General features: G+C 36.1%; 12 protein-coding genes and 11 non-coding genes across 23 annotated transcripts; 10 read left to right on the top strand and 13 right to left on the bottom strand. All coding sequences in view use genetic code 11, as the record gives it.

Annotated features, from left to right (window-relative positions):
* Positions 1–139: 139 nt before the first annotated feature.
* Positions 140–2,191, bottom strand: rpoC1 (RNA polymerase beta). The gene has a single exon. It carries the CDS (start codon positions 2,189–2,191, stop codon positions 140–142), a length of 2,052 nt encoding a protein of 683 aa, YP_008474291.1.
* A 37-nt stretch (positions 2,192–2,228) lies between these two features.
* Positions 2,229–5,459, bottom strand: rpoB (RNA polymerase beta subunit). The gene has a single exon. It carries the CDS (start codon positions 5,457–5,459, stop codon positions 2,229–2,231), a length of 3,231 nt encoding a protein of 1,076 aa, YP_008474290.1.
* Positions 5,460–6,620: 1,161 nt separating this feature from the next.
* Positions 6,621–6,691, top strand: trnC-GCA. Its single transcript has one exon. It is a non-coding gene; the product is annotated as a tRNA-Cys (tRNA).
* A 968-nt stretch (positions 6,692–7,659) lies between these two features.
* On the top strand, positions 7,660–7,749 carry petN (cytochrome b6/f complex subunit VIII). The gene has a single exon. It carries the CDS (start codon positions 7,660–7,662, stop codon positions 7,747–7,749), a length of 90 nt encoding a protein of 29 aa, YP_008474289.1.
* Positions 7,750–8,381: 632 nt separating this feature from the next.
* Positions 8,382–8,486, bottom strand: psbM (photosystem II protein M). Its single transcript has one exon. It carries the CDS (start codon positions 8,484–8,486, stop codon positions 8,382–8,384), a length of 105 nt encoding a protein of 34 aa, YP_008474288.1.
* An 813-nt stretch (positions 8,487–9,299) lies between these two features.
* trnD-GUC lies at positions 9,300–9,373 on the bottom strand. The gene has a single exon. It is a non-coding gene; the product is annotated as a tRNA-Asp (tRNA).
* Positions 9,374–9,730: 357 nt separating this feature from the next.
* Positions 9,731–9,812, bottom strand: trnY-GUA. Its single transcript has one exon. It is a non-coding gene; the product is annotated as a tRNA-Tyr (tRNA).
* A 61-nt stretch (positions 9,813–9,873) lies between these two features.
* trnE-UUC lies at positions 9,874–9,946 on the bottom strand. Its single transcript has one exon. It is a non-coding gene; the product is annotated as a tRNA-Glu (tRNA).
* A 373-nt stretch (positions 9,947–10,319) lies between these two features.
* Positions 10,320–10,391, bottom strand: trnT-GGU. Its single transcript has one exon. It is a non-coding gene; the product is annotated as a tRNA-Thr (tRNA).
* A 1,972-nt stretch (positions 10,392–12,363) lies between these two features.
* trnfM-CAU lies at positions 12,364–12,420 on the top strand. The gene has a single exon. It is a non-coding gene; the product is annotated as a tRNA-Met (tRNA).
* A 458-nt stretch (positions 12,421–12,878) lies between these two features.
* On the bottom strand, positions 12,879–12,949 carry trnG-UCC. Its single transcript has one exon. It is a non-coding gene; the product is annotated as a tRNA-Gly (tRNA).
* Positions 12,950–13,226: 277 nt separating this feature from the next.
* Positions 13,227–13,415, bottom strand: psbZ (photosystem II protein Z). The gene has a single exon. The coding sequence runs from the start codon at positions 13,413–13,415 to the stop codon at positions 13,227–13,229; it is 189 nt and encodes a 62-aa protein (YP_008474287.1).
* Positions 13,416–13,773: 358 nt separating this feature from the next.
* Positions 13,774–13,861, top strand: trnS-UGA. The gene has a single exon. It is a non-coding gene; the product is annotated as a tRNA-Ser (tRNA).
* A 147-nt stretch (positions 13,862–14,008) lies between these two features.
* On the bottom strand, positions 14,009–15,430 carry psbC (photosystem II CP43 chlorophyll apoprotein). The gene has a single exon. It carries the CDS (start codon positions 15,428–15,430, stop codon positions 14,009–14,011), a length of 1,422 nt encoding a protein of 473 aa, YP_008474286.1.
* psbD (photosystem II protein D2) lies at positions 15,378–16,439 on the bottom strand. Its single transcript has one exon. It carries the CDS (start codon positions 16,437–16,439, stop codon positions 15,378–15,380), a length of 1,062 nt encoding a protein of 353 aa, YP_008474285.1.
* Positions 16,440–17,496: 1,057 nt separating this feature from the next.
* trnS-GCU lies at positions 17,497–17,584 on the top strand. The gene has a single exon. It is a non-coding gene; the product is annotated as a tRNA-Ser (tRNA).
* Positions 17,585–17,697: 113 nt separating this feature from the next.
* On the bottom strand, positions 17,698–17,808 carry psbI (photosystem II protein I). Its single transcript has one exon. The coding sequence runs from the start codon at positions 17,806–17,808 to the stop codon at positions 17,698–17,700; it is 111 nt and encodes a 36-aa protein (YP_008474284.1).
* A 404-nt stretch (positions 17,809–18,212) lies between these two features.
* psbK (photosystem II protein K) lies at positions 18,213–18,398 on the bottom strand. Its single transcript has one exon. The coding sequence runs from the start codon at positions 18,396–18,398 to the stop codon at positions 18,213–18,215; it is 186 nt and encodes a 61-aa protein (YP_008474283.1).
* A 347-nt stretch (positions 18,399–18,745) lies between these two features.
* trnQ-UUG lies at positions 18,746–18,818 on the top strand. Its single transcript has one exon. It is a non-coding gene; the product is annotated as a tRNA-Gln (tRNA).
* A 769-nt stretch (positions 18,819–19,587) lies between these two features.
* On the top strand, positions 19,588–20,636 carry rps16 (ribosomal protein S16). Its single transcript has 2 exons — positions 19,588–19,632; positions 20,424–20,636. Exons 1-2 carry the CDS (start codon positions 19,588–19,590, stop codon positions 20,634–20,636), a joined length of 258 nt encoding a protein of 85 aa, YP_008474282.1.
* Positions 20,637–21,204: 568 nt separating this feature from the next.
* trnK-UUU lies at positions 21,205–23,775 on the top strand. Its single transcript has 2 exons — positions 21,205–21,242; positions 23,743–23,775. It is a non-coding gene; the product is annotated as a tRNA-Lys (tRNA).
* On the top strand, positions 21,932–23,470 carry matK (maturase K). Its single transcript has one exon. It carries the CDS (start codon positions 21,932–21,934, stop codon positions 23,468–23,470), a length of 1,539 nt encoding a protein of 512 aa, YP_008474281.1.
* Positions 23,776–23,996: 221 nt separating the features above from the next.
* On the top strand, positions 23,997–25,058 carry psbA (photosystem II protein D1). Its single transcript has one exon. The coding sequence runs from the start codon at positions 23,997–23,999 to the stop codon at positions 25,056–25,058; it is 1,062 nt and encodes a 353-aa protein (YP_008474280.1).
* Positions 25,059–25,148: the final 90 nt, after the last annotated feature.

Raw genomic sequence — 25,148 nt, 5'->3', positions numbered from 1 at the left:
GGGCCTGAGTCAGTGATTCGAAAATTTAATTAACTTGCCTCAATCTCAATCTGGATTCGCGTGGCAAATAATGATGATACTAGGGAAATCGGAATGCCCCCCGAAAGGGGAGGGGCATCGCCGAATCTAACTTTCTTGTTTAGGTAGTGTATGAATAGGCCTGACTAAATCCTTGTATGGCTTCCTCTATTTCTCTATAAAAAGAAATATGACCAAGAGTGGTTCGAATGTATATCGAACGAATTTCTTTTTTTCTATTTCCCATTATTAGATAGTGGGCATAAATCTCATGATAAGTCCCCAAAGATTCATATTGAACTTCAATCGGAACTTCTCTTGACCCAATGACGCGTTGATCCAGGTTCCATCGTAGCCACAAGGGACTATCTAAACTGATTAGTTTTTGTCTATAAGCTCCCAGTGCATCATAAGAACTAGAAAAATGGGGTTCTTTATCTTTCCTATATTTAGAATTATTATTATTATTGTAATTTACTTTTAGATTTGGGTAGTTTCTGCAACTATTATATCTATTTGCACAAATACCTCGACGCTTTCCAATCGTTAATACATAAAGCCCGATAAGCATGTCTTGGGTTGGTACGCAAATAGGATCCCCAATAGCGGGAGATAAGAGATTCATATGAGAAAACATAAGTAAACGGGCTTCTGCCTGAGCTTCCAAGGATAAAGGTAGATGAACAGCCATTTGATCTCCATCAAAGTCCGCATTGAAACCCTTACACACTAATGGGTGTAAAGAAATAGTACGCCCCTCTACTAAAGTGGGTTGAAAGGCCTGTATGCCTAATCTATGCAGGGTAGGTGCTCTATTTAACAGTACAGGATGTCCCCGCATAACTTCTTGAAGTATTTCCCATACAATGGGTTCTTTTTCCCAAATTTTCCTTTTAGCAATCCTTACATTAGAAGTGGCGCGTTTCGTGATTAAATCGCGAATTACAAATAGCTGAAAAAGCTTTATTGCTATCTCTAGAGGTAATCCACATTGATGTAATGAAAGCGAAGGACCCACAACAATGACAGAACGCCCCGAGTAATCGACCCGTTTCCCAAGCAGAGTCTCGCGAAACCTTCCCTCTTTACCTTCAATTACATCTGAAAGTGATTTGTATACTTTATTGTGACCATCCCTCGTCGGTTGCCCGCGGGACCCACTATCAAGAAGTGTATCCACGGCTTCTTGTACCAATTTTTCCTGGCACATTACTAAATCTGCTGGCGCTAATTCACTTCTTTTTAATAGATAGGCAAGATTGTTGTTCCGACGGATAACTCTCTTATAAAGTTCATTAATGTCTGAAGTCACTACTTTATCTCCAGACCTATAAACAATAGGTCTCAATTCGGGAGGAAGAACCGGTAATAAGCACAAAACCATCCATTCTGGTTCTACATTTGTTTGAATAAAATGTTTCGCCAATTGCATGCGTCTAATCAAAAAAACTTTTCTTATTCGTCTTTTTCTATCTTCCCACTCATCTCCACTATACCCCTCGTCTTCTAATTCCTTCCATTCGACCAAAGAATTCTCTATAATAATTCGCAAATCCAAATCTGCTAATTGTTCTCTAATAGCACCTGCTCCTGTCGCAATTTCCCGATTTCGAAATGTTGCAAAGCCTGGGGTAGAAAAAAAGGGAGAAATGCTGTGGTTACAGGATGCAATTTCCTCTTCGAATAAACCTCGTAATCGTAAAAAAGTGGGTTTTTTAGTGCTGGGCCTAGCAAAAGAGAAATCGCCGTATACTAGGCCCTCCAACTTCTTAAGAGGTTTATCTAAAAGATTCGCGATATAACTAGGAAGACCTTTCAAATACCACACATGAGTCACGGGACATGCGAGTTTGATGTATCCCATTTGATATCTTCGTATCCGAGAATCCACAAATTCTACCCCGCATTTTTGGCAAAATCTTTCGTCTTCGTTTTCAGCTCCGCTCGCTCGAGAATTGCCACAAGCGCAAATCCCGCTTTTTATGGGTCCAAAGATTCTTTCGCAAAACAATCCATCTTTTTCTGGTTTATCGGTTTTATAATGAAAAGTAGAGGGCCTTGTGACTTCGCCAACGACTTCTCCATTAGGTAGGTTTTTGTTAGCCCAAGCCTTTATTTGTTGAGGGGAAACGAGTCCAATTTGAAGTTGTTGATGTTTATATTGGTCAATCATAAAATAGAAATAAGAAAAGAATTTATATTTATTCCGATCAAACTTCCTCCCTATTAACCTGGAAGTTCTTTTCAGATACAAGGAAATGATTCAGTTCTAGAGCCAAAGATCGTAGTTCTCGAACGAGCACTCGAAAAGATTCTGGAGGATCCTCATGATTAGGTATTCTTTTTCCCCAGATCGTAGCATTAAGTATTTCTTGGCGAGCTATAAGATGGTCAGATTTATAAGTAAGTATCTCTTGTAAAATATGAGCAACACCAAATCCTTCTAAAGCCCAAACTTCCATTTCTCCTACTCGTTGTCCCCCTTGCTTGGCTCTTCCTCTAACCGGTTGTTGTGTAACAAGTGAGTAGGGCCCAGTAGAACGCCCATGAATTTTCTCATCAACTTGATGAATTAATTTTAAGATATAGGACTTCCCTATTAGAACAGGTTGCTCAAAGGGGTCGCCTGTTCTTCCATCAAATATTCTGCTTTTTCCCGGGTACTCGGGTTCAAATACCCATGGGTTTTTTGTTTCTTTACTGGCTTCATATAATTCTGAAAACACAAGTTTTCTTGAAGCCTCTTGCTCATATCTCTCATCAAAGGGTGCTATTCTATAATGTTTCTTTAGCAGATCCCCCGCTAATCCGAGCGAGCTTTCAAATATTTGTCCCACATTCATTCGGGAGGGTACTCCTAAGGGATTGAAGACCATATCAACGGGTGTTCCATCTTGCAAATAGGGCATATCTTGCCTAGGCAAAATTTTGGAAATGATCCCTTTATTCCCATGTCTTCCGGCTACTTTATCCCCAACTTTGATTTCACGTTTCTGTAAAATATATACACGAACCATTATGTCGAGCGGGTCCCTTTGGATCCATTTCACATCGATAACGCGCCCTCTTCCACCTATAGGTAATTTCAGAGAAGTTTCTTTTGAAGTGGAAACCTCAAGGCCAAATATGGCCCGTAATAATCCAGCTTCCGCGATATAAGATGATTCGCTCGCTATCTGAGGCGTTAATTTACCTACTAAAATATCACCAGTTTCTACCCAGGATCCCAACCTAACAACTCCATTTCTGTCCAAATTGCGGAGTAAATGTTCTTCTAGATGTGGTATTTCTTTAGTGATTTTTTCAGCGGAGCCCTGGCTTGTCGTATCCGTCTGAATTTCATATTTCCGGATGTGAAAAGAGGTATAAATATCTTCATATACCAAACGTTCGCTAATTAGTACTGCGTCTTCAAAATTGTAACCTTCCCATGGCATATAAGCTACTAATACGTTTTTTCCTAAAGCAAGTTCGCCCCCAACTGTAGCAGCTCCTTCTGCTAAAATTTGTCCTTTTTTAATGGATTTACCCCGTGGAACCCGGGGTTTTTGGTGCATACAAGTATTTTTGTTAGAGCGACGGTGGTTAACTAAAGGAATACTTATAGTCTTCCCACTACTTGATAAAAGTATCTTATGACTATCAGTAGAAATGATCTTTCCCTCGCGTTCGGCTATAATGGAAACCCTCGAATCTAGAGCTGTTTGGCGTTCCAATCCAGTTCCAACAATGCATTTCTCGGACCGAGAAAGCGGAACTGCTTGGCGCTGCATATTAGAACTCATTAAAGCCCGATTCGCATCATTGTGCTCAATAAAAGGAATGAGAGAACCCCCAATAGAAAAATATTGGAAAGGAAAAATACTTCTAACATGAATCTGTTCCCATGCAATAGTCAAGAATTCTTGACGGTATCTAGCCGGAACAACCTGTTCTTCCTGAATACCTTGATTCAAGGACAAAGAATTTCCTGCTGCTATCATATAATATTCATCTCTATTTGGTGATAGATAAACCACCTGTCTCTCTTTTTTTTCTTTTGCTTTCTCAGCAGATATTTCATAAAACGGACTCTCTATGGATCCCCACAAGTGATCAATTCTCGCATGAATTGCTAAGGATCCAGTAAGTCCAACATTGATTCCTTCAGACGTGTCAATTGGACAAATACGCCCATAGTGACTCGGATGAATATCTCGGCTCCGAAAACTTGCGGTTCTCCCCGTCAACCCTCCAGGACCTAAACAACTCACTTTTCGCCCATGAACAGTTTGTGTCAATGGATTCGTTTGATCAAAAACTTGAGATAACGGGTATGTGCCAAAAAAGGTCTCATAAGTAGTTATTAATAAAATTGAAGTTGAAGTTGGAGTTACCAAAGTTTGGGGAGTCGGTTTCGATTGACGTATGAATACTCTACGAATAGTTTTTTGAACTGCATGTTGTAAACGACCAAGAGCCAATCCGAATTGATCTTGTAACAGATCTGCAACCGAACGAATACGTTTATTTTTCAAGTGATTCATATCGTCATCGTCAAGTATACCCGTTCCAAATTTCATTCCAATCAAATGATCCGTAGCGGCCAATACATCTCGTGGTAACAAGAATGTATTGTTCTGAGGTATATCAAGATTAAGTCTCCGATTCATATTTCGTCGACCAATCCTTCCTAATTCACATTTTTGTTGAAAAAATTTCTTTTGTAATTCCTCGCATAAGGACTCCGAAAATACCAGGTCCCCACCTACACAAGCAAATTGTTGATAAAACTCCAAAATAGCTTTTTCTTTTGACTCAATCCTCTTCTTCTCCTTAGCATTCGGGAAAGACAAGAAAATTTCAGGGTAGGAAACATTATCTAGAATTTCTCTTAGATTCGAACCCATAGCTGATGATAGAACTAGAATAGATATCTTTTGTTTTCTACTCACGCGAGCCCATATCCTTTCTTTTTTATCAATTGCTAATTCCGATCTCCCCCCCCAATCTGATATTATAGTGCCAGTGTAGATAGAAATTCCCTTATGATCTAATTCCGAGCGGTAGTAAATACCAGGACTTAGCAATATTTGATTGATCACAATTCGGTATATTCCATTTATAATAAAGGTTCCTAAGGAATTCATTATAGGAATGTTTCCGATAGAAATGGTTTGCTTTTGCACATCGAAACCAAAAATTAATCTCGCAGATACATATAATTCGGAAGAATAGGTGAGTGATTCATACACAGCATCTCTTTCTTTTATCGAGGGTTCTAGCAATTGATATCCTTTCGCAAATAATTGAAATGCAATTTCGTGATCTGGATCTTTAATTGTTGGAAACTTGTCAAGTTCTTCTGCTAAGGCTTGATTAATGAACCTACAAAATCCCTCGAATTGGATCTGACTAAATCCGGGTATTGTGGACATTCCCTCGTTTCCATTCCGGAGCATCTTAATCTTAAGTTTCCTGTTTATCAAAGAAAAATTCCATTATCAGCTCACTCTTCATCAATCCCTCTGGATCGATCTAGCAATCATGGAATCTATATTCTGTTTACTGAATCACATGAAATTCTAGGGAACTCCACATACGTATTTCATATATGTATTTCATACATATGAATAGAGACCATTTGGACGAAAGTTCGAGTTTGCCAGGGGTACAAATGAAATGAAAATGAATTGATAAAACATTCCTAAAAAAAAAATTCTGCCACTTATACTTTATGTTATGATATTCTAATCAGATTGGATGGCAAAGATTTCTCATTTTATCTCCTTTCTATGAATGTAATAAAGCCGTAATATAATATACTAGAAAGTTTGACTTTACTTCGATTTAGAATAGCGTGCTTACTTTAATTTCTCAAAATAATTTGAGGGTTCTTTTTTATTTCGGATCGGAGTAGTATAATTACTAGAAAATTCAGTATTTCATTGTGGAATTCTAAAATCAAGTAAGTCCCTTTTTTAAGTACATGCCAATCTAGTTATCCACCTCTCCCCATATCCATGCTTTTCTTTTATCGTAATTTCACTTGGGTAGGCCAAGATAGTAAGGTTATACTCTATATCAGAGCAAATTTCCTTTTTTTATTCAAGATATTTAATTTAATACTTTGAAAAATTAAAGCATGATTCTCCATAGAGATATGTACATAAAGGGGATCTTTGGATAATAATGCTGTTCGGACCTAAAGTTTACCTATACACGGATTAAGCATAAAGTCATACTATTTTATTATGCCATTGAAGGGGGGGGGGAGATAATACCGATTTAAGAGTAGTTCACTACTGCAATAAAAAAAAAGAGAATTCTAGTTAACGGTTCCAATTTATTCTGAATTTTGCAGCCTGTGAATAGAAATCCACTTTTTCTTCTTTTTCATCTCAATAGAAAGAAATGGGAAGTTTTATTGTGTTAACAATGTATGTTTTAAGATAGAATCTATCGAGGAGAATAATAGAAACTGGATCAAAAAAAAGCAGGAATAGATTTTTTGAAAAAGATTGGAAAAAAGTAAGTAGAATTATATTCAAAATAAAAGGGGCTTTTCGTAAGAAAACGTGGATGAATACTTGCTGTTTTCTAGATTTTTGATCGGATTTTTTGGCGGCATGGCCAAGCGGTAAGGCAGGGGACTGCAAATCCTTTATCCCCAGTTCAAATCTGGGTGCCGCCTGATCAATAAAATACTTAGGTTTTTTTTATAGTGCTGATCGAATTCGATCAATTTTTACTTCGCATAAGTTCGGGCAAGAGAGTAACTGGGCCTGCCGATACTGGGTTTAGAGAAACCATACCATAGTTCTATCCTCAAACTAGGGTTAGGGTTTGTTTTGACGGTAGTGGCCAAAATGGTTATCAATAGGGGTGAGGTAGTGTTTCCTTATTCTTTTATTATATGAATTTGAATTGGTTCTTAATTGAGATTCGATTTGATAATTTTAAAATACGAGGATAAGATGTCAGAAATCTTGGTATCCAAAGAAAGGTCCCTAAGGGGCATTCTTTTTTTTTCAATCTAAGATTCAAGAAGGGACTCCACGAAAGAATATCAAGACTTACTAATTATTATACATTTTTTTATCGTACATCTTATGTTACCTACATACACTAAAGTAAGGACTACTTAATTTTAATTCTAACGAGAATCAGATTAAATAGGTCGATCAAAAATCAATTTAGGAGTTGTGTTATGGATAAAATCTCTTCCTCTTCATTCTTTCATAGAATGATACAAAGCAAGGCTGCAGGGTTTAGGTCAAAAATAAACATTAGGTAAGGTAGGTATCCAATAAATATTTATCTATCGTTAATTTTATGGTATATTCGGGCGTCCTTTGCTTAAAAAAAAAAGAGTAACAAAAGGAATAAAAAATCTTCCTATTCCCGCTTCTTCTATTCAGGACATCATTCCCGTACTCTTTCTTTTTTAAGGAAAAAAGGGCTTATAGTATCGTATTTTTAATGCTCTCTAATTCTACCAGAATTCCTATAAGAATTTGTTAGGAGTAAATTCCTTGAACTGATTGATCCATGGCCTTAGGGCGGAATCCCTTTTTGACTCTGTACCCTTGATTCCACTATGATTATTGATCAATAGTAGAATAGAATAATCCCTTCATAGAAATAGGAGACATAATTTAGATGGATATAGTAAGTCTCGCTTGGGCTGCTTTAATGGTAGTCTTTACATTTTCTCTTTCACTAGTAGTATGGGGAAGGAGTGGACTCTAGGGATACTACTAATTGATTAAGTAATCAAATTGTTGTATCAATTCTTTTCATTAATGGATCATTTTGCATTAATCATTTTGTCAAACGTTATTCTTTAATCTTTTTCTTTAGTTTTGTTTCACTCCTGTAAGAAACTCTTGTATTGTAAGTTGTAATGTAAGAAAGAGCCATTATACCAATTCATAATTTCTACTAGAAATGACGAATGGTTAAAAAAAGTTCTATACATAAGAAAATTCGACTTTCTTCCACGGAACTATTCACGGCATATCACACATTTTCCATTTCCTTTTACTTTTTACTATAGTCTATTCTTAATATTATTTTTCTTTCCTTCCATGGATTCTTTGGTCAAGAATTGTCTTAGATTTTTTTATTTTGACCTGATTGAAATTAAGTGGATGCAATGAAAAAAGAAATTGAATTAGACTACTTAACTATTTCAATCTACTAATCTATTCTATGTAGATTCAAAGATAATATAATAGAAAGAATCTAAAGTGTCGTAGAAAAAACTATATGTAGTTCTTTCTACCACACTTTAAGATTCCAACCAGATCCTTTCATTTAAGACTTGGATTTTTTTTATTTAATCCCTTTTTAATTTCTTCAATGATTAATTGGAATTCCAATTAATTATTTTGGCTGACTGTTTTTACATAAATAATAAGTAAAAAAGAAGTAGGAACTAGAATGAACAGTGCAGTAGCAATAAATGCGAGAATATTGACTTCCATAACCTCTTTATTTTTTATTTTCACAATAACTCGGGATGTAATCCCATGGAGAGGAAAAAGGGGTATCTTGTAAATTCAAGGGTAGGGCTTGCATTCTGATAATACTGAATCAATTCAATATTATGAATATCGGATCTATCAAATCAATTCATGGATGAGAGTTATATTTCACGGATGAGAGTTATATAGTATAACATAGGAAGATCCTCTATCCACACTAAGACCAAAATGGGTTTTTTGATTGGATTAGGAATTCCCTCTTTTTTAATCCTTTTCTACTTTTTCTTTTCTATATCTCTAACCCACGAGCTTTCTTAATCTTCTACTTTCTTAATCTTATACAATTTCCCTTCCTTTTTCTTATAGTTATACATACAATTATGTATGTATTATATGACCAACTTTCTATGGGTCACATAGACATCCAAATAAGCAGTAGAAGTGAGATGGGGAAAAGAGGTCTGAAATAAAAAGGGAATACGATTTATGTATGGATTCCGGTAAAATACCGGTACTCTATTCCATAAGAGTGGAATAGGAAATTAAGATGAGGATGGTATCATCATAAAGAAAGATAGAGTAATATAATATCCTAAATTCTACTAATCCACATATCGTATGTGTGTCTTTCTTTATCTTTATCGATCGGGAGTAGTGAAAAAAAATTCCTATATGCCTTCCCTCCCTCTTTAATGAGGGATGCAAAATAAAAAAGTGAAGTAAGGGTGCCCTGTGGGTATTTGATCTTGCTCCCTGCCCCTTTTTTTCATGGAAAAAGGAAATATCAATTTCTCCATTCATTGAACCCTAGTTCGGGACTGACGGGGCTCGAACCCGCAGCTTCCGCCTTGACAGGGCGGTGCTCTGACCAATTGAACTACAATCCCCGCGGGGTGTATGGCATACCCATTCTTAAATAGAACCATAAGAAGATTCGATTCGTCTTTCGTACTCTAAGAAATAGACGAATCATATACTACATACCCACATATTATATTATACGTGGGTATAGTGAGAGTGACATAACTAGTATGTCGTGATTTTTTATCACTAAAAATGGATAATAATCCAGCCTTCAATAAGAAAAACTCTTTTGTTTGTAAGAAAGGAATGAGAGAGATATGGATTAGAAAAAAAATTTCCCTTTTTTCTTTATCTTTTATTTCTATAGATCAGACATTTTATTTTATGGAAGAAAAACAAAAGGATTTAGTTCATACTCACGAAGCCCTAGATTTTTGGTTTGGGCCGAGCTGGATTTGAACCAGCGTAGACATTGTCAACGAATTTACAGTCCGTCCCCATTAACCACTCGGGCATCGACCCAGGAAGAATTTATTCTAGGGTTTTTGCTAATCTATGATTAACCTCCTTTCATAATACTCCCTACCCCCAGGGGAAGTCGAATCCCCGCTGCCTCCTTGAAAGAGAGATGTCCTGAACCACTAGACGATAGGGGCATCACTAGACGATAGGGCCATATACAACCGCTCGTGATTATACTATAATCATAGTATGAGCAGTTTTTTGGAATTGTCAATATACTCGAAAAGTATAAATAGATCCAAAGCAAAGAGTTTTTCCAACTTTTCTGTTATGTTTTCATCTAGGATTTTTTTTAGTTGATCGTTATAGATTAATTCTCCGTGCTTCATTTAGTGTTCAGACCAAAAATGCATCCATCCCGCACTAAGTCATAAAATTCTCTAAAAATATAGAGAAAGTTTCAAAAACAAAGAACAAAAGTGAATCAATTTAGTAGAAAAGTACTCTATCAGATTCGAACCAACGACTTACGTCTTAGCACGAGATTACTCTACCACTAATTTAAAAAGCCCTTTATCGGATTTGAACCGATGACTTATGCCTTACCATGGCATTACTCTACCACTGAGTTAAAAGGGCTTTTTATTTAATTCAAAAATTAGCCACTTGGATTTCCCATTATGGGTCTACTGCATAATGTACATATTATATATATAATATATAGAGATAGAGAGAGAGACATTATGTAGAGATTGTATATGTATATATCGATATCTTGAGAGCTCAAAATAAAATTAATAAAAAAAAAAACATACCCTACATAACATATCCAACTCTTCTTGGTTCAGGGTTTTCCGTTTCCGAAGACTAGTAAAATAGGCGGATTCTGGAACCCCAAGGATTCAACGGTATATGGATATGGAAAATATAAGATTTCCGATCCTAGCGGGAAAAGGCGGGGAACAGATACCCAATAGGATATAGGATCCTTGGGAGGAACTTTTGGTAATGGCCTTGATCCTCTATGCTATTTTTTATGTGTTCTTAGTTCTATTGAACTTTTTTCATTCTTTTAAACAAGAATCTAATAAACTAGAATTGAGTCAGTGGAAAAAAGGAGAGAGAGGAAAGTGTTAAATGGAGAGAGTCGACTAATCAGAGACTTTTAGGATCTTCTTTACATCAGGTAAATCTGTCGGCCCTGTCCGTTTTTTTCTTTAAGTTACGACTCTTTGCTGCTTACTTCTATCAAGCCATAGGGAAAGTCTATGATGAATTTGGAAAACTCATCTCACTCTTACTCTATGGCTCGGACTTAATGGGGGAAGAAAACATCTTCCATAATTTCTTTTTTGTTCAATTCTGGACAAAAAAGAAAAGGAAAAAGGAATTTATAGGGACAGTGTTACCCCCTATATCCCCTAGTTTATATTGTAGGAATAATAAAACAATTTAGCAGTCTGACACACTTACGTCCTTGCAAAGTAAATAATTATTATTGTAGTCGTAACCGTAGAATAGGATCCTAATCAAAATAAATACATTTGGTTCAGGCGCTATTAGCATGGTAAGAAAAGATTTTTTTACAGACCAGAGGGGCTATCTAAATCCTAAAGTAAAGGCGAGCGATCGAAGTAGAAGTACCAACGGCTCAGTGTCATGAACCTTCTCCATCTGATTCAATAAGGGGGAATTAGCCTTCTTGTCAAATGGCTATCCTTGACAAAGGGTACCATTTATACCATAATCTACAATGTAGCGGGTATAGTTTAGTGGTAAAAGTGTGATTCGTTCTATATAATAATAATAACTGAATTTGAAATGATATACTTAAGGCATCCTTAAGTTTTTTATTTTTATATTCCGATGAAAACTTTAGTTCTTATAAAGGATTAAATCCTTTTCCTCTCAATAGCATATTGAGGAAGAATATACATTCTGGCGATTTGTATCCAAAGACTAATTTAAATTGCATCCAAAATAAAAATAGGATTATGAGTACAGAGTCGCGAAGCATAATTTTGCATTGGATTAAGTATTCCAATTTTGAAAATATGAGTAAAGGATCTATGGATGAAGATACAAAAAAGTTGATTTCCAATCGTAACTAAATCTTCTTAAAATAAGGAATAAGGAAGCCAAATAGCTAAAAAACGATAGTTTTGGTTTACTAGAACCATCCGCATATTGTTTAAGCTCGGTGGAAACCCAATTCTTTTCCTCAGGATCTCTTGAATGAAATTAGGGAACGAAGTAAGTAGATTAGATGGATTTAGATAGAATTTCTATCTCCTACTCTATAAGGATCATCTAGAAAGCGGAGAGCTTTGGTTCCATTCAAATAGAAAAGCTGACATAGATGTTAAGTGGTGAGAATATCCATAAAGGAGCCGAATGAAATCAAAATTTCATGTTCGGTTTTGAATTAGAGACGTTAAAAATAATCAACCAACGTCGACTATAACCCCTAGCCTTCCAAGCTAACGATGCGGGTTCGATTCCCGCTACCCGCTCCATTCTGTATAAAAGGAGTATTCTCTTTGTCTAGACATGTTAGAGGCTTGTATTCAAGCCTTTTTTGTCCACCAGTTTCTGGTACTCCAGAGCGGAGTAGAGCAGTTTGGTAGCTCACGAGGCTCATAACCTTGAGGTCACGGGTTCGATTCCCGTCTCCGCACTTAGCAGTCTGTATAAAAGGACTATTCTATTTCTCTAGATATGGTAGAGGGGCGTATCCAACCCTTTTTTATTCATTAGTTCCCGGCCCTAGAGGGCAAAATTGAGCAGTTTGCGAAGTCACTTGCCTTCAAAAAAAGAAGGCGCAAGGCTTCTCCCTACCCTGCAGAAAATAAAAATGAAACGAAAGGGACAGTCTACCTCTCTCTTCCCTTTAAAAAAAGTTTGCCCGTTGTTTGTCTCAGTTAATACCCAATTTTTGGAGCTCTGTTGGCGAGTTCTATTTCTGCCTCCGGAGCGCCCTCTTTTTTTGAGTGGGATGCAAAGGAAGGGTAAGATAGTAAGGGATACGGCACTAGACTAACACCTAATTAATACTTAATTTAATATAAGTAGTTAAACAGTTAACTAGACTAAACTTTTTATCATAGTACTTTGATAAATTAAGCGGGCGAGCGGCGGGAATCGAACCCGTATCTTCTCCTTGGCAAGGAGATATTTTACCATTGAACTACGCTCGCTACGGTATATATTTTATAGCGTATATCCGCCTGGGTCGACCTTCTATGTCTGGGTCGACCGTTTCATTTCATTTTCTATTATATTAGAGTTTTCCTTTTTTTATTATCTGTGAATGAATATTCTAATGGGAATGGAATTTCATAATACTGAAAGAGAAGAGCTAGCAATTCGGAACGCAAATTGCGTTTTAATACGTCTCACTATTCTAATTTTTTAGAAGAAATGGCCTTTATTATTTCTTTTTTATGGGGTTAATAAATATTAACCAAATTTAATTTAAGAAATGAGAGAATTCAGAATAGCTACGAGAAAGACTAGTCCAATCCATAACGATGTACCGGAAAATACAACATTTTTATTATTTGACCAACCATCAGGAGAAGCAAATACAAGGGGTACACTAATTACTAAGACTGAGGAAGTCGCAATTAATGCAAAAACAGCTAATTGGAAAGCAATAGTCATATTTCTAATCCTCCAAGCTACCATCAAATAAAGTTGACTACATATTTGATCCCTCACTTAAACCAAAATTGTAAAAAAATACAAGAAGTAGGAGGGGTTTAATCATGAATCCATTGATTCTTCTCTTTAATTCAAATTTATTACTTAAACCGCTTTTTTATTTGGATATGGGGGTGAGAAGAGATTATTTACTCTTTATTTCACAAGCGGGTATAGCGGATCCTGTATCCGTGTATACAGTATACAGAGATATATCGAAAAGGAACTTGTATCTGATATCTTTCTAGAGGCTAATAAATCTTTTTATTTTTTATATGGCTATGTTCTATTTGTAGGAGTAAAATAAGGATTAGGCTGTGGAGAGATGGCTGAGTGGTTGATAGCTCCGGTCTTGAAAACCGGTATAGTTCTAGGAACTATCGAGGGTTCGAATCCCTCTCTCTCCTTTTGCTTATTGAATACGTTTGTTTCTTTCATTTTTTTTTTTTTTCTGTCCCTTATCTTTCTTTCATAAAAAGGAATGAATGGCTCGGCTAGATGGAATAACCGAGCCAGAACAGAAAAAAAGTAGAACAGGTATAAATAAGAAAATCTTAGTTAAGAGGGTTCATGTAAAGAACAGGTTCCAAATCACGATCGATTCCCTTTTCAAAACCTGCTGCAGCAGCTCGGGCTCTTCCTGCATGCCATAAATGGCCCACAAAAAAGAAGAATCCTAGAACAAAATGAGAAGTTGATAACCAACTTCTAGGAGAGACATAATTAACTGCATTGATCTCGGTAGCTACGCCACCCACGGAATTTAAAGAGCCTAAAGGAGCGTGGGTCATATATTCTGCTGAGCGTCGTTCTTGCCAAGGTTGTATGTCTTTTTTCAACCTACTCAAGTCCAAACCGTTGGGGCCCCTTAGAGGTTCTAACCATGGAGCACGAAGGTCCCAAAAACGCATAGTTTCCCCTCCAAAGATAACCTCCCCAGTTGGGGAACGCATTAGATATTTACCTAAACCTGTGGGTCCTTGAGCGGATCCCACATTAGCTCCAAGACGCTGGTCTCTAACTAGAAAAGTAAATGCTTGAGCTTGAGAAGCTTCTGGCCCGGTGGGTCCATAAAACTCACTCGGATAAGCTGTATTATTGAACCATACAAAACAACAAGCGATAAAACCAAAGACAGATAAAGCAGCTAAACTATAAGACAAGTAAGCTTCTCCAGACCATACAAATGCACGGCGAGCCCATGCGAAGGGTTTGGTTAAAATATGCCAAATTCCGCCAAATACACAAATAAAACCCAACCATACATGCCCACCAATTATATCTTCTAAATCATCTACACTAACAATCCACCCTTCTCCACCAAAAGGAGATTTTAGTAAATAACCAAATATAACACTGGGGCTAAGGGTCAAATTGGTAATTTTTCTTACATCTCCCCCCCCAGGGGCCCAGGTATCATATACACCGCCAAAATAAAGAGCCTTGAGTACTAGAAGAAAAGCACCTAGACCTAACAAAATTAAGTGAATACCCAAAATTGTAGTCATTTTATTTCTATCTTTCCAGACATAACCAAAGAATGGAAAAGATTCCTCAAGAGTCTCGGGTCCCAGAAGCGCGTGATAAATGCCACCGAAGCCTAAGACTGCGGAGGAAATTAGGTGAAGTACGCCAGATACAAAGTACGGAAAAGTATCTAGAACTTCCCCCCCTGGCCCTACTCCCCAACCTAGAGTAGCTAAGTGTGGAAGTAAAATCAACCCTTGTTCATACATGGGCTTTTCTGGTACGAAATGGGCCACTTCAAATAGGTTCATTGCTCCGGCCCAGAATACGATTAATCCGGCATGGGCTACATGAGCTCCAAGCAGTTTACCGGACAAATTGATAAGTCTGGCATTCCCAGCCCACCAAGCAAAGCCGGTGGTTTCTTGGTCACGACCAGCTAAAACGAAAGTTCCATTAAAGAGCGTTTCCACGTGGTAGAACCTCCTCAGGGAATATAAGATTTTCATGAGGCTGATCCTGAGCTGCCATCCACGCACGAATACCCTCGTTTAAAAGAATATTTTTGGTGTAGAAAGTCTCAAATTCAGGATCTTCCGCTGCACGGATTTCCTGGGAAACAAAGTCATAGGCACGTAAGTTCAGAGCCAAGCCAACTACGCCAATAGCACTCATCCATAAACCGGTGACGGGTACAAATAGCATAAAGAAATGTAACCAACGTTTATTGGAAAAAGCAACACCAAAGATTTGGGACCAAAAGCGGTTAGCAGTGACCATGGAATAAGTTTCTTCAGCTTGAGTTGGGTTAAAAGCACGGAAGGTATTTGCACCATCACCGTCCTCAAATAGAGTGTTTTCTACGGTCGCTCCATGAATAGCGCATAGCAGAGCCGCACCTAATACTCCGGCAACTCCCATCATATGAAATGGGTTCAACGTCCAATTATGAAATCCTTGGAAGAAAAGGATGAATCGAAATATCGCTGCTACGCCAAAACTCGGCGCAAAGAACCAACCAGATTGCCCCAGTGGATAAATAAGGAATACAGAAACAAAAACAGCAATTGGACCAGAGAATGAGATTGCATTATAAGGCCGCAATTGAACAGACCGAGCAAGTTCAAATTGGCGTAACATGAAACCTATTAGTGCAAAAGCCCCGTGGAGAGCTACAAAAGTCCATAGACCGCCTAATTGACACCAACGAGTAAAATCTCCTTGTGCTTCGGGTCCCCATAGTAGCAACAAAGAGTGTGCTAAACTATTGGCAGGGGTAGAAACTGCTGCGGTTAAGAAATTACAACCTTCCAAATAGGAACTAGCCAATCCATGGGTATACCAAGAAGTTACAAAAGTTGTCCCTGTAAACCAACCCCCTAAAGCGAAATAAGCACAAGGAAAGAGCAATAGGCCAGACCATCCTACAAAAACGAAACGGTCCCTTCGTAACCAGTCATCCATAGTATCAAATAGATCATTTTCTTCTTTAGGAATTCTACCAAGGGCTATAGTCATAGTGATCCTCCTATTCAATTACTTCAACCATTTCCGAGCACCTCATATCACTTTCCAAGGCATATGATAGTTTTATTATCTGTGGACGATTTCTTTGTCGTTCAATGCCCTTTTTCAATGGTCTCGAAGAGAGAAATTTCCCATTTTTATCTATGGAGTCACAGTCACAACCGAGGTCGTGGTAAATCCATGAATTTGATTCGATTTGTTTTTCTTATACTATTTGTTTTTCTTATACTCTATTTGTTTTTCTTATACTATAGAAATAGAAATAAATTGTTTTTCTTATACTATAGAAAGAAATAAACCTTTGAATTCAGCATTATTCCAAGACTCCTATTTCAAAGTCTATCTTTTAAGGGAAAAATGAAAATAAAAGTAACCCTTCTTTTCCCATTCCCTCTCTATTGCATGGGTGGAAGAACTAAAATAGAGGATTCTGAAAAAAAAAATGGACCTTCGAAATCCAATTTTATGTGTAGCGCAAAGGAGTTGCGATTTCTTCTTATTCCTATAGAACATCTAGTAACAAGAATATGAAATCGTAAATAGCGAAAAATTCTTGTCTTGCGCGGTCTAAGTCTAAGGAAATAAAAAAAATTCGCTTATACAATTTCATCTACATCGAATTTATATATCAGAATAGCGGATAGAGGCATCATTAAAGGAGTCAGGTCTACTTACTTTATGCTTCTTTCCAATTTTATGGTGGATTTGATAAGAACCCTTTTTGCTTTCTTGATAAATAATCGACAAAAAAAGCGTTTTTTTTATATAACCTGCTTGTTTTATTATAATTATAACAAGTCCTATATGGAAATGCCCGCTAAAGAGAAAATCTATTTGATTGTCTCTCGGCCAATATCGATTTTTAGAAAGAAAAAACAAGAATTTTCTTCTTTTTTTATTAACATTAAGAAAAAAGAATATAATTAAAATGGAATTGGCAATATAATTTTTATAGACTTTTGAAAGAAAAAAAGGGGGTTTTTTTTGCAACCGTTATTTCTTATTTCTTGCCTATATCATATCACGGAAACCTTTCGCTTTGGAACGTGGAGAGATGGCTGAGTGGACTAAAGCGGCGGATTGCTAATCCGTTGTACAATTTTTTTGTACCGAGGGTTCGAATCCCTCTCTTTCCGCTCCCTTGGATCATTTGGGACTTTCGAATTGGAAAGAATTCTGACCCCCGGATTTTCTCATAGATAAATGTACGAAACAAATCCAATAAGAAAAAAAAAAAAAAACTGAATTTTTACTCCTCGCGTCCAGGATTCCGTCCTGGGTCATTAGATAAGAATCCAAAGATAAAGAGTGAAACAAAGAATATCACTACTGTATAAACAAAAAGTTTGAGAGTAAGCATTACATAATCTCCAAGATTTTTTTTTAAGGAATAGATTACCAGTTTTTCCTTACCACACGGATCCACTAGGATGGTTTTTTTTTATACCTAAAATGCAAAAAAGAATTCTTGAAAAAAAATTGCAAGAATTCTTTTATAATAAGCACTCTTATCAATAGCAAAAATAGGGTTAGGTGGTTAGGTATTGTGTAGGTACCTTTAGGTACCTGCTCAACCTAGGTGCAGGGGAGTAGAAAGGCTGATCCAAATTTATTGCTGTAGCTACCCATTCAATGTAGAAGAATTTAAATTTTAGAATCGAAGGTTCATAATATAAAAATATAAAACTTCTCGGCTTTTACCCATTTTTAAATTTTTTTGGAATGAACACATCATTCAATTTGGCATACAGAGTACTAAAGATTTCATCGAAAACTTACAGCAGCTTGCCAAACAAAGGCTAATAGAAAAAAGAATAGAGGTATAACAGGCATAATATCCACGATTGGATTGAAAATAGCATAAGCTTCGGGTAATTTGGCAAAGAAAAAACTAGTAGGATAAAGAACAGAATTAAAACAGATACAGGTTAAACTAAGTATATTAGGCATAACAAGCATTTCATTCTTGTAGAGTAAATAATTGGATTTTTCTTGAGTTATTTTTTTTAAGGGAAAGAAGGAAAAGGCAGATTCAAAATCTTTTTTCTTCGGACTTTCCCAAACACAAAATACCTCCTTGTATTTGCACTCTCAAATGAGAGTGGAATAAATTCGACTTTCATATAATATCTTAATAGAATTCCATGTAATGATCAATGCATTTTTTTGATTCTATATTATCCGCATGTGTAGAATACTAGCAAGAGAATATCCCTCCTTTTTTATGTAATTGAAATGGTATTGACGAATAACAAATAAACATACTAGTGTTTATTAGTGTCGCATAAAACCCGAAATGGGGCGTGGCCAAGTGGTAAGGCAGCGGGTTTTGGTCCCGTTACTCGGAGGTTCGAATCCTTCCGTCCCAGATTGTTTCTGATGAAACAAACGGTGAAATCATATAGTATTCCGTACGAGACAAAAGTTTATTAAAGACAAAAGTTTATTAAAGAGAATAATGATATCTTATTCTTTCTCAGAAAACATAATAAAGTCTTAAGTCCAGTCAAATTGACTATCTTTATTTTCATGAAAAAATGGGATCTATCAAGCACATTCAGGATATGCCTCTACTATAAAATAAAATCACTTAGTCATATTTTTTTCTTCCTTTTGGTATTCGAGTTGAAGAAGTACGAGAATTCTATAACTACCAAAAACTTTCAATCTTTTCATTGGAATAGTTTATTTAGTTATTATAGTTAATTGTTTTTGGTACTGAAAAAATATATTACTACTAGAATTCTAATTCTAGTAATTAAATTAATTAAACTTTTTTGGAGGTTGATAGTTTATTTATTGAGGAAGAGTCAATCCTTCTTTTCTCACTTCAAGATTGATCATCTCGAGCCATCCGTTGAGGGTGGAAATTTAAGAATAAATAAGTTTTAAGCAAACTTGTTTAGTCGTCTTTTTCAAACTATGTTTCATTCATATGATAGAATTTTAATATGGGTTTAAATAAATTGGATCTTGGCGGAGGCTTCCCGGATAAATACTTACTTTCTTTTATCCATATTGCTCCATAGATAGCAAGTTTTAATTAGTATAAAAAAACTAAACCAATGACTATTCATGATTCCATCCATATTGGATCAATTCTCTATACCACTTTGCAATGAAAAGAGGAATGTTTGTTATGGTAAAACTTCGTTTAAAACGATGTGGTAGAAAGCAACGTGCGACTTGAAGGACATGATCGATTGTGGATTTTTCTATCCATCATTTTCCATAGTAATGAAAATGCTCTTGGCTCGACATAGCCTGTTCTATTCGTTCCGAACCAAATTTGCGCTGGGTTTAAGTAACATAGTACACGATGGAGCTCGAGAGGACAGAATTTTTTTTATCAAGGGAAAGAATCTAGGGTTAGTGAAAACTAATAAATTAGGCCAACTTTGTCAGTCTATCCTTAATATAGAAATAAATCGAAAGGTTAAAATAAGAATAAAGTCCAATAAAAGTATATCAGAATCAATCCCTCTTATTAGATTTCTATAGAAGAGATAAATGCTTTATCGAAGGAAATAAGAAAAAAGGGTATGTTGCTACTCTTTTGAAAGAAAAAAATAGGAATTCCCGAAGTAATGTCTAAACCCAAGGATTTCACAAATCAAAGATAAAGGATTCCAGAACAAGTAAACACAATTTTCAATTGTCTCAACAACAGAGTTGGATCAGAATAAGGAATAAAAGTCAATTCGTTCGAAATGAGACAAAGAAAAGAGTTTAAAGACGACTCAAAAATTTTGGAAGGATTTTTTGCCTTCGAAGTTTGTCAGGCAAAATTAGCCCACTTGAGTCATGAGTATAAATGAAATTTGTTTTTTCTGTAAGGAAATTAATGCACGTCATAGTCTAATTTCTATTATTATCGACAGAAATTCGAATCATTTTCTCGAGCCGTATGAGGAGAAAACCTCCTATACGTTTCTAGGGGGGGGCGTTGTTTATCTACATCTATCCCAATAAGCTGTCTATCGAATCGTTGCAATTGATGTTCGATCTCGAAGAGAAGGAAGAGATCTTCAAAAAGTAGGTTTTTATGATCCGATAAAGAATCAAACTTGTTTAAATGTTCCAGCTATTCTCTATTTCCTTGAAAAGGGTGCTCAACCAACAAGAACTGTTTATGATATTTTAAGGAAGGCGGAATTCTTTAAAGAAAAAGAAAGAACTTTGAGTTAATTGAAGAACTAAATGAATCAAAAAGTAGGATAGGAGAAGATTATTAGTATTCCTAGTTGTCTAATTATTTAGACACAATTTACCTCTTTTTTAATCCTATTTGGATTTCTATTATATCGTGCCAATTCAACATAAGCCCCTATTTTATTTACTTTTTCTATCTAATTTGTTTTCTTACCATTGTATTTCCATTGACAAAGGTCTATTGAACAAATAGAATTTGTAGATAGATGGGTCTCTTTATCCTCACTCCATATTCAATTTTTCCGCCTACACTTCGCTCAAATGATAAGGGTGTTCCTCTTGCATGTATTCTCATACAATATAATATATATTTTTTTTAATAAAAATCGCTAAAAATAAGGAGAATTTGGCCATCGTGATTAGGGTCGCTCTTTTTTTAACTTTACTTTAGTGGAATTTAACCGGACCTGTTCGTTTTGGCATTTGAGTGTTTTTCATGGTCGATAAAAAAAATCTTTTGATGTCTTGCTAGTTCAATGTTTTGACAGAAGCGCGCGGTGTAATTCCATTGATTTTTGGATTTCGATCGTATCTAAGATCCTTTTTTTATCTGGGTTGCTAACTCAATGGTAGAGTACTCGGCTTTTAAGTGCGACTATGATCTTTTACACATTTGGATGAAACAACAAATTCGTCCAGACTCTTGGTAGAGTCTAGAAGACCACGACTGATCCTCAAAGGTAATGAATGGAAAAAATAGCATGTCGTAATAAAATCAATCTTTTTTGAATGGAATCCAAAATTACGATTTTCTGGGTCTAATGAATAAATGGATAGAGCCTGGCTCCAATTCTGGTAAAATAAAAAGCAACGAGCTGAACTTCCTAATTGGAATGATTCCCCGCTCTAATTAGACGTTAAAAATAGATTAGTGCCGGATGCGGGGAAAGGTTGGGTTTTCCTATGAGTGGACCCTTTATTTTTCTTTTTTTTTTAGAAATCCTAATTATTCTTGATTATGGATTGAATAAGGGATGTTATGGATTGAATGTGTAAAAGAAGCAGTATATTGATAAAGAGGCTGTATTCCAAAGTCAAAAGAGCGATTGGCCTGCAAAAATAAAAAACTTGTTCTGTTCTTTTTTTTTAATTAGAACAAACATAAACTAATTGGGTAGAAAAGGAGCAGAAAAAGATCTGTGGATTAGACTCCCTTTCTTTCCAGGGTTTGTATTAAAAATGCAACACCCTGTTCTGACCATATTGCACTATGTATCATCATTCGATAAACCGAGAAATGCTTCTTCTCTCTGATTCAAGTAGAAATACAAATGGAAAAATTCGAAGGGTATTCAGAAAAACATAAATCTCGTCAACAATACTTTGTCTACCCACTTCTCTTTCAGGAATATATTTATGCATTTGCCCACCATTATGGATTAAATGGTTCTGAACCTGTGGAAATAGTTGTTAGTTGTAATAACAAGAAATTTAGTTCACTACTTGTGAAACGTTTAATTATTCGAATGTATCAGCAGAATTTTTTGGATAACTCGGTTAATCATCCTAACCAAGATCGATTATTGGATTACAAAAATTATTTTTATTCTGAGTTTTATTCTCAGATTCTATCTGAAGGGTTTGCGATCGTTGTGGAAATCCCATTCTCGCTACGGGAATTATTTTGTCCGAAAGAAAAAGAAATACCAAAGTTTCAGAATTTACGCTCTATTCATTCAATATTTCCCTTTTTAGAAGACAAATTTTTGCATTTGGATTATCTATCACATATAGAAATACCCTATCCTATCCATTTGGAAATCCTGGTTCAACTCCTTCAATACCGTATCCAAGATGTTCCATCTTTGCATTTATTGCGATTCTTTCTCAACTATTATTCGAATTGGAATAGTTTTATTACTTCAATGAAATCCATTTTTTATTTTCAAAAAGAAAATAAAAGACTGTTTCGATTCCTATATAACTCTTATGTATCAGAATATGAATTTTTTTTGTTGTTTCTTCGTAAACAATCTTCTTGCTTACCATTAGCATCTTCTGGAACTTTTCTGGAACGAATCCACTTTTCTAGGAAGATGGAACATTTTGGGATAATGTACCCTGGTTTTTCTCGGAAAACCCTATGGTTCTTTATGGATCCTCTTATGCATTATGTTCGATATCAAGGAAAGGCAATTCTTGCATCAAAAGGCACTTTTTTTTTGAAGAAGAAATGGAAATGCTACCTTATCAATTTCTGGCAATATTATTTCTGTTTTTGGACTCAGCCGCGAAGAATCCATATAAACCAATTAGCAAACTCTTGCTTCGATTTTATGGGGTACCTTTCAAGTGTACCAAAAAGTTCTTTGTTAGTAAGGAATCAAATGCTGGAGAAGTCATTTCTAATAGATACTCGAATGAAAAAATTCGATACCATAGTCCCCGCTACTCTCCTCATAGGATACTTATCAAAAGCTCAATTTTGTACTGGATCGGGGCATCCTATTAGTAAACCCATTTGGACAGATTTATCAGATTGGGATATTCTTGATCGATTTGGTCGGATATGTAGAAATCTTTTTCATTATCATAGTGGATCTTCGAAAAAACGGACTTTGTATCGACTAAAGTATATACTTCGACTTTCATGCGCTAGAACTTTAGCTCGGAAACATAAAAGCACGGTACGAACTTTTATGCAACGATTGGGTTCGGCATTTTTAGAAGAATTTTTTATGGAAGAAGAGCAAGTTTTTTCTTTGATGTTCACCAAAACAACTCTTTTTTCTTTCTGTGGATCACACACTGAGCGTATTTGGTATTTGGATATTATACGTATCAATGACCTGGTCAACCCTCTTAATTAATCATTAGACGAAATTAAGAAACAGGAAAGGGTTGATAAATGATCAAGAAAAAACTTTTCTATTTTTCATTCTGAAATGTTCTTTTTATTATAATAAAGAGTAGGTGAATCAAGTTACTAATTAAAAAAATTAGTAGAACTTCCTCTTTGGAATAGAAATTGGCTATTTCTACATAGGGAAAGTCGTGTGCAATGAAAAATGCAAGCACGATTTGGGGAGGGATTTTTTCTCTATTGTAACAAGGAAGAATTATCTACTCCATCCGACTAGTTCCGGGTTCGAGTCCCGGGCAACCCATATAGAAAAGACTCATCAAAGTTAAAAACTTTGACTCACTTCATTTACAAATACAAAATTATTGGTTTGGTTAATTTAGTTATATGGATAGCTAATCTTTGGGCTGACTTGGTTGACATTGGTATATAGTCTATGTTATACTGTTAAATAACAAGCCTTCTATTATCTATATTCTAGTTAATACGTGTGCTTGGGAGTCCTTGCAATTTGAATAAACCAAGATCTTACCATGACTGCAATTTTAGAGAGACGCGAAAGTACAAGCCTGTGGGGTCGCTTCTGCAACTGGATAACTAGCACTGAAAATCGTCTTTACATCGGATGGTTCGGTGTTTTGATGATCCCTACCTTATTGACCGCAACTTCTGTATTTATTATCGCCTTCATCGCTGCCCCTCCAGTAGATATTGATGGTATTCGTGAGCCTGTTTCTGGTTCTTTACTTTATGGAAACAATATTATCTCTGGTGCTATTATCCCTACTTCTGCGGCGATCGGATTGCACTTTTACCCAATTTGGGAAGCTGCATCTGTTGATGAGTGGTTATACAATGGTGGTCCTTATGAGCTAATTGTTCTACACTTCTTACTTGGTGTAGCTTGTTATATGGGTCGTGAGTGGGAACTTAGTTTCCGTCTGGGTATGCGTCCTTGGATTGCTGTTGCATATTCAGCTCCTGTTGCAGCTGCTACTGCTGTTTTCTTGATTTACCCTATTGGTCAAGGAAGCTTTTCTGATGGTATGCCTTTAGGAATCTCTGGTACTTTCAACTTTATGATTGTATTCCAGGCAGAGCACAACATCCTTATGCATCCATTCCACATGTTAGGTGTAGCTGGTGTATTCGGCGGTTCCCTATTCAGTGCTATGCATGGTTCCTTGGTAACCTCTAGTTTGATCAGGGAAACTACTGAAAATGAATCTGCTAATGAGGGTTACAAATTTGGTCAAGAGGAAGAAACTTATAATATTGTGGCTGCTCATGGTTATTTTGGCCGATTAATCTTCCAATATGCTAGTTTCAACAACTCTCGTTCTTTACACTTCTTCTTGGCTGCTTGGCCTGTAGTAGGAATCTGGTTCACTGCTTTAGGTATTAGTACTATGGCTTTCAACCTAAATGGTTTCAATTTCAACCAATCTGTAGTTGATAGTCAAGGTCGCGTTATTAATACTTGGGCTGATATCATCAACCGTGCTAACCTTGGTATGGAAGTAATGCACGAACGTAATGCTCACAACTTCCCTCTAGACTTAGCTGCTGTTGAAGTTCCATCTATTAATGGATAAGGTTTTTCTGCTAACATATAAGAATTTTTGAAGAAAGAAAAGACAGAAATACCCAATATCTTGCTAGAACAAGATATTGGGTATTTCTGT

This window comes from Aegilops tauschii, chloroplast, assembly GCF_002575655.3.
Source record: "Aegilops tauschii chloroplast, complete genome".
NCBI lineage: Eukaryota > Viridiplantae > Streptophyta > Magnoliopsida > Poales > Poaceae > Aegilops > Aegilops tauschii.
This window is presented reverse-complemented; position numbering and strand designations above follow the sequence as displayed.